General features: G+C 44.1%; 1 protein-coding gene across 1 annotated transcript in view; it reads left to right on the top strand.

Moving 5' to 3' along the window:
- Positions 1–2,322: 2,322 nt before the first annotated feature.
- Positions 2,323–8,290, top strand: part of LOC112216467 (collagen alpha-1(XVIII) chain-like) — a gene marked incomplete at its 3' end in the record, with an annotated part of 133,036 nt that continues 127,068 nt past the window's right edge. Inside the window, exons 1-2 of the mRNA XM_042298627.1 lie at positions 2,323–2,654; positions 2,754–2,830. Coding sequence (XP_042154561.1) covers positions 2,644–2,654; positions 2,754–2,830 — 88 coding nt within the window. The remainder of the gene's footprint in view (positions 2,655–2,753; positions 2,831–8,290) is intronic.

The following is an 8,290-nucleotide window of genomic DNA, read 5'->3' as shown; positions in this document are numbered from 1 at the left end:
CCTTCCCTCGCTCTCACTCTCTCCCCCCAGAGAGACTAGCTATCCACCAAGAGAGACCAGCTCTCCGCCCAGAGAGACCAGCACTCCGCCCAGGGAGACCAGCACTCCGCCCAGGGAGACCAGCTCTCCGCCCAGAGAGACCAGCTCTCTGCCCAGAGAGTCCAGAACTCCACCCAGAGAGTCCAGAACTCCGCCCAGAGAGACCAGAACTCCGCCCAGAGAGACCCGATCTCCGCCCAGAGAGACCCGATCTCCGCCCAGAGAGACCAGCTCTCCGCCCAGAGAGACCAGAACTCCGCCAGAGAGACCAGAACTCCGCCAGAGAGACCAGAACTCCCCCAGAGAGACCAGAACTCCCCCAGAGAGACCAGAACTCCCCCAGAGAGACCAGAACTCCCCCAGAGAGACCAGAACTCCCCCCAGAGAGACCAGAACTCCCCCCAGAAAGACCAGAACTACTCCCAGAGAGACCAGAACTAACAAATGCTAAATGATAAATGCTACCACAAACTATGCGATGAAAAGTATACACTGTAGGCTGGGATCAGAGGTTTTAAAGACAGCTGGATAGCTGACAGCACCGGGTCGTTGGTCGTGGCTGCAGCGAGATGGCCCTGGGTGGAGGCGATGGAGATGTCCGCGGCAAATAGAGAAATTACCTCTTTTCCTGACAAAGGGGATGCCATCATTCTGGGCGTTACAGAGATGAGCCGAGCCCATTTGAAGCCAGTTGGAAATGGGCCTAATTGCCTAATGGCAATTCTCTCACTTTAAATGCTAGTCGTGGATCAATCACCTGGATGGCATGGGAGTGGGTGTAGTTTGATCGCTGGACCAAAGGACGTATCCTCTCCCTCAGGGGAGGTTTCAGCGTCTGACGTGACTTAAACAACATCGAAAGCAGGGGTTGTCATTTGAAAACTGTTGCTGGAAAAACAGTAAGTGAGAGAACATGGGTAAGTTGACATATTTATTCGTTTTGGTTGAGAGAAAGAAAGGTGATAATTGTAAGAATGAGTCCATAGGCTGAACAGCAAGCGAGAGGAATGAGCATAATTGTGCCGTTCTTATAGGCTGTAAGGTGAATAGGTGAATGACATGTCACACATGGCTTAAAGGAAATAGGATAGAGAAGCTGCTGATGATGTAGAATAGGAAACAGAAGTGAATTATGTTCTGCTAACTGGACGAAGTTAAACAACCATTCAGACCTTCCTGGTTGAACTTTCGTAAACTCCATTTGTGATCGCCTCTCCTATCAGTGGTTTGGCCTCAAATAGCATCCCTCATGGCTGTGATTTGTCTGTATCAGTCTGGGCTGTGGATGGGAAGGGAATTTCAGAGCTGTCTTCTTCAAAGGCATCTTCCAGACAGACATCAAGGCTCTTGGGACCTGGATGCTGGATTCCATCTTGACTATATGTAGCCGATGTGAAATGGCTAGCTAGTTAGCGGTGGTGCTAGCTAATAGCGTTTCAATCGGTGACGTCACTCGATCTGAGACCTTGAAGTAGTGGTTCCCATTGCTGTTGCAAGGGCCGCGGCTTTTGTGGAGCGATGGGTAACGATGCCTCGTGGGTGTCAGTTGTTGATGTGTGCAGAGGGTCCCTGGTTCAAGCCCAGGTAGGGGCGAGGGGACGGACGAAAGTTATACGGTTACACTCTAAGGTCTGGCAAGGGGTGGTGGTGGGTTTGGACAGTGCCAAGGTCTTTCTTGAAGTGCAGACAATCAACAGCTGTACATTCAAAATAAGTGTGTAGATTTACAGTATCCCTGAGTGTTTTTTTGACGCAACTCTGTCGCCGTGGTTACTGCTTACTGTTGATGGAAGAAGTCTTTTAAATCTGTTGAGCTGGCATATACTGCATTTCCAATGGAGATATTCTCTTAAAAAGCGAAATGTTTTGATGACTATTTTATAAATACTTTGTTTTGGTTATAGCCATATTAATCAAATCAAATCAAATGTATTTATATAGCCCTTCGTACATCAGCTGATATCTCAAAGTGCTGTACAGAAACCCAGCCTAAAACCCCAAACAGCAAGCAATGCAGGTATTAGAAGTCAACAGAAGTGTATAAGTAGTAGACAGGTTTCACACTCAAACCAAAGCCACATCAACACTGACCTCAACTGGTTTGGAAAAGGTGATGTGAATATTCATCACAAAAATGTAATATCTACCAGTGATAACTTACTTTTTTTTTTATGCAAAAAATATATGCATCTGTGCCTGTTGCATATTTTCTCATTTCAAGGCCAGATAAGAACCCTTTAAAAGCAGGAGAAAGGTAGGAGAGAGAGCTCACTCCTTAATAGAGAGGAAGGGAAGTTGGTGTGCGTTAATTTGAATCTGGAGTAGCGCTATATGAGGGGAGAGTCCACGAGGAGCGACTGTGAGGAGTCAGATTTCAGTGTTTTGGTCCTGGAGGACTGAAGGAGTCTTTGTTTTAGTTGGAACTGCGGGCAGTCCAAGGAAACCGAGAGTGAGTCAGGGGAGATCGAGACATTTTAAAGAGTGAGTGAGTGTGTGAGTGACTGTGTGAGTGACTAAGTGAGTGAAGGATAGAGCGGGTCTCCAACTCTTACCACTATCACATTGGAACAAGAATACTTTTGTGTGGACTTACCAAGACTGAAAATGACTTCCCGGTAAATTCACGCATATTTTACGTGTATTGAAAGTGTTTTGACAAACCAACATTTTTTTACTCAGCTAAATTCTTAACTTTTCCCCCCCTTTATCATCAGCATCTCCCTGTGGTCCGTTGGAATACACCTCACACTGTGGTACTGCCAACTGTCGACTCCATATCGCCTTCTGGACGGTATGTCACGCTCATCATATTTTGTTCTGTTCTCTCTCATTTGGTTCAAGTGGTTTGCTATTGTGCAACTGTGAGAAAGTATAGCTTAGCAAATATGCATCCATTCATTCATGCATGTTTTGCCTAATAGCTTGATGAAGCCACATAGTCAGTGCATGTTTAGTGATACGATTTTGTGATGGTGCATATCCTATTCTAAAATTTCTTGGTGCAATGCCTTTGCATAAAGTTAAACTTTTTTTGGGACATTGGATCCTGTGCAATTATTATAGCGTTATGAAACTGAGCGATGGGTCCGTAAACGCTTTCTTTGTGGGTCTAGTTTTTGGATTTAAGATTGGTTTTTAATATGATTACTTTTTTAAGTCATACAGACTGATGCATGAAACTGCTGAGTTGTATGAACCTTGTGGGTGTAAATACGCAGCGCATGTCTTTGACACCATCAGCAACCAAGCGTAAAACCAAGCAATTTCATTATTATTTGCGTAACGTGTAATTCTGGTAAAGCTTTATATCATATTTTGACAGTGCGACACTTAACAAAAATGCGCAGACAGAGCATGTCCATAGTGTGGAACAAATTGGAGAGCTTAAACTGATGCGCTTGCTGTGCGCTCTGTGTCTACCGAGATATTTCAATGACCTGTCGCCGACGGCTCCGTGATTAATGGTTCTGCTACAGAGCAAAAGTAATGCATGACGTGAGCGAACCAGGCTAATGCATTGGCCTCTGAAAGCAATTGACACAGACAGACTAGTGTTGCAGTGTAATCATGGACGCAGACGGATCATCATCAGATGGCTAAGTGTTTTTATGACGGAGCGCATAGGCTACCTGTTGCATCAGTAGCTAACCAATTGAGTTAAATCATTAGCGGGAGCGCTCTATCACTCTACATTTACGCATATAACCATCCAGTGTGTGTGTGCGCGCGTGCCAGCATGCATGCATCTGTCTAATGACAGGTCCCTGACTTGGCTTAAACTTCAACTCAAGGTCAATGCATGGGTTGATATGAGGCTTTTTCATTTTATTTTAATGTTATATATAGGGCTCGTCATGATAAAGGACCATGTGCAGACTGACAGATAATTACTGTCGCTCTTCATCAGTAGAAACGCACGCAGAATTCCGTTTTGACATGCTCTGGAGATCATATTCGCTGAGTGGACAAAACATTATGAACATCTGCTCTTTCCATGACAGAGACTGACCAGGTGAATCCAGGTGAAAGCTATGATCCCTTATTGATGTCACTTGTAGATGAAGGGGTGGAGACAGGTTAAAGAATCGTTTTTAAGAGGAGACATGGATTGTATACACCTCCATTCAAAAGTTTGGGGTCACTTATACATTTTCTTGTTTTTGAAAGAAAAACACATTTTTGTACCATTAAAATAACATCAAATTGATCAGAAATATAGTGTAGACATTTTTTATGGAATATCTACATAGGGGTACAGAGGCCCATTATCAGCAACCATCACACCTGTGTTTCAATGGCACATTGTGTTAGCTAATCCAAGTTTCTCATTTTAAAAGGCTAATTGATCATTAGAAAACCCTTTTGGCGTTATGTTAGCACAGCTGAAAACTGTTGGTCTGAGAAAAGAAGCAATAAAACTGTCGTTCTTTAGACTAGTTGAGTATCTGTAGAATCAGCATTTGTGAGTTCGATTGCAGGCTCAAAATGGCCAGAAACAAAGTACTTTCCTCTGAAACTCGCCAGTCTATTCTTGTTCTGAGAAATTAAGGCTATTCCATGTGAGACATTGCCAAGGAACTGAAGATCTCGTACAACGCTGTGTAATACTCCCTTCATAGAACAGTGCAAACTGGCTCTAACCAGAATAGAAAGAGGAGTGTGAGGCCCCGGTGCACAACTGAGAAAGAGGACAAGTACATCAGAGTGTCTAGTTTGAGAAACAGATGCCTCACAAGTCCTCAACTGGCAGCTTCATTAAATAGTACTCGCAAAACACCAGTCTCAACGTCAACAGTGAAGAGGCTGGTCTTCTAGGCAGAGTTGCAAAGAAAAAGACATATCTCAGACTGGCCAATAAAAAGAAAAGATTAAGATGGGCAAACGAACACAGACACTGGACAGAGGAATTCTGCCTAGAAGGCCAGCATCCCGGAGTCGCCTCTTCACTGTTGACGTTGAGACTGGACAGAGGAACTCTGCCTAGAAGGCCAGCATCCTGGAGTCACCTCTTCACTGTTGATGTTGAGACTGGACAGAGGAATTCTGCCTAGAAGGCCAGCATCCCGGAGTCACCTCTTCACTGTTGATGTTGAGACTGGACAGAGGAACTCTGCCTAGAAGGCCAGCATCCTGGAGTCACCTCTTCACTGTTGATGTTGAGACTGGACAGAGGAACTCTGCCTAGAAGGCCAGCATCCTGGAGTCACCTCTTCACTGTTGATGTTGAGACTGGACAGAGGAACTCTGCCTAGAAGGCCAGCATCCTGGAGTCACCTCTTCACTGTTGATGTTGAGACTGGACAGAGGAACTCTGCCTAGAAGGCCAGCATCCCGGAGTCGCCTCTTCACCATTGACGTTGAAACGGATATTTTGTGGGTACTATTTAATAAAGCACCTTTAGCTGTTTTCGCCTGACATTTGACAGTTTCCTCGACTGTATTTGTTATGGATCACGGCGCAGGGGATGTCAGCTGTTCAGGTTTGTGGCCGTGCCATTACTCAAAGATTATTAACCCTTTTCAGATAAAAAATTGTCCCGTATGCGCTGCTCCTGCCAGACAAGACCATAAAGGACAAATATTACCAGGCACACGTACGCAGTAAATACTGGAACAAACAAAGCTGTTGCCTAGAAAAGGTCCCATCTTTGTGTATTTGTTGAAATCGAGCTGGTATTCCCCATTTTGGAGTTCTGTGGTGTAGCCTACCCACCACCTATACTTTTCAACCATCTCTTGTTCCCTGAACTATGGCTGTGTTTACACAGGCAGCCCGAATCTGATCTTATTTTCTCCCTAATTGGTCTTTTGAACAATCGGATCAGCTCTGAAAAAGATCTGAAATGAAAGGATCTTGATGTGATTGGTCAAAAGAACAATTATTTGAAAAAAATATCAAAAGTGGGCTGCCTGTCTAAACGCAGCTGTTGTAGGCTCCATGTGTAGTGATAAGGACTAGCCCTAATGGTTTTCTTATCAGCCTAGTCCTAGACAAATACCTGGTTAAGTGTGTGTCATTGTAATGAGCCCTTAGACATACCAGGAGTATGAGGTACTGGCATAGCTAGTTAATCAATCAATCAATGAAAATGTATTTATTAAAGCCCTCTTTACATCAGCCGATGTCACAAAGTGCTGTACAGACACCCAGCCTAAAACCCCAAAAAGCAAGCAATGCAGCTTAGAAGTTAGGTTGTTTTTCTTGTGGAGACATCGTAAAATGAGTTTATGGGAATTCACTCATGGTGATTTGTCTCTCTTAATGCTTGTAAATGTGAATTTGAACAGCCAGCAGGCACAATGCGTCATTCCGGCCTTAGTGCCACCCCAAGCCTAAATATATGATTAAGGTTGAAGACTGATGCCTCTTAAACCTAAATGTGTTGATGTACTAATGATCTGTTTATCTACAGTTAAATCCTTCAATAGTCTAATTTAGAGCCTTAAAAAAATGCACCATTTGAAGCGATTATGTCGAACGTCTTTATACAATGACCGTAACATTTCAGATGCTTAGGTCCTACAGTGCGTGTGAAGGCGGCCTACTCATGTTAATGGAAAGGTGGGTGGAATTTGGCAATCTGCTTAGTGTTTTGGCGCCTTCCATCTGGTTCACACATGCAAAAGACTCTCTTAAAGATGTTTATGGGACTATTTTAATAAACACGGAGACAAAGGACATTGTTCAAAAGAGGACCACAATAATTCATCTCCAAACAGTGCTGACATAACTATTTTCCTGTAACCTAGTCTGTACTGTATGTTGTAGCCTATATATCTCTTCTAAGAGAGAACTGTTGGAGGCAGGAAAAGTAATCCCATGTGTTTCACTAGTGACTGTGATGATGATGACTGAGATGGAGCAGCTGGTTTTCAGTCGCGTCTCCTGGGGCCTAACAGCACCTTACTATACCATAGATTTACTTCCGGCGCCGACAGAGAGGGCCGCCTCACTTCTAGATTTGTTCATTATTCTGTACTAACATGCTTATTCCGTGTGAGGACCACCAACTGATTCTCCTCAGGAGTGGAGCTGAGGGCTGTTGCTGTATATATTAATAGGAACTATATGCTTTCAAAGAGATGCTGTCCTGAAATGAATGTAAACTGTCTGCACAGTGTCTCATGATGCTGCACATATATTCTACACAGATAAGATCACTCAGAAGCATGCCATGTGTGTGTGTGTGTGTGTGTGTGTGTGTGTGTGTGTGTGTGTGCGTGAGCGAGCCTGTTTACTCTTAATTCTGGACCGGTCTTTGAACCAGAGAGCAGGGGCGTGGATGGTTAGTTTGTCCACCCATGGCTGCTCCCATGTCGGGACAACAGGGAGAGAGAGGCCTCCTACCGGGCTGCTAAGTTTAGCTGTAATGACGGATGAGTTGCAGCTCTGTCCTGGCTGTGGGGAAGTAGTAGACCCAGAAATCAGACTGCATCACCCCTCACAGCGGCATGGCCAATACTGAATGTCAACAGACTCAACACATCAGTTTGCATTCTATGATGATGTGTCCGATGACACTATACTTCTTGACGGTTGAATATCTTCTCTCGACTGCAAAACATTTTGGGACTCTATCAACTGTGGACTAATGAAACAAATACCAATATATTGTTTTTTGAGTGGACTTTCCCTTTAAGTGGTCCAAAAATGAGCTGAGTTCATACAGATGAGCTTTCTTTTTGGGGTGAACTATCCCTTTAAGTAAAGCAAGCCATCGTCCATTGCTGATGAGACTGTGGTGATTTGCGTCACACCCATATTCCTGTCAAGAGTTTGAGTGAAAAGCAGAGAACCGATGTTTGTACCTGATGTCCTGTACTTAGATATGTAATTAAAATTATTTAGCGCTTCCTTTCAGTAAAAGAGACATACAAGTGGGGCCCAGGCCACACACGGTAAACATTTATTTATGTTACGTGTAAATCTTTGCTCCCTCTTGTCTCTTTCTGATTGAATAACAGATTTTGGATGCCACAGCTGTATTTGACTTAAAATGCGAAACAATTTCTGCATTCCAAATTCCAAACTCTCCAAAACTCTGGACAATATTAAGCAGAGGAAGATGAAGATGGATATTCATCAAACTCGGCAGCTCAGTTTAGTCCTCTCTCCTCTCCCCAAACGGACAGTGTGTGTGTGTGAACATGTGTGGGAGAAATGGCCAGGCAGGCAAGGGAAGGGGAGGAGAAGTTGGGACCTTTATGTAAGCTATTGTAAGAGTACTGTTGTACTGTTGGCTCCAGGTAA

Source organism: Oncorhynchus tshawytscha, linkage group LG16 (assembly GCF_018296145.1).
Source record: "Oncorhynchus tshawytscha isolate Ot180627B linkage group LG16, Otsh_v2.0, whole genome shotgun sequence".
Classification (NCBI taxonomy): Eukaryota; Metazoa; Chordata; class Actinopteri; order Salmoniformes; family Salmonidae; genus Oncorhynchus; species Oncorhynchus tshawytscha.
This window is presented reverse-complemented; position numbering and strand designations above follow the sequence as displayed.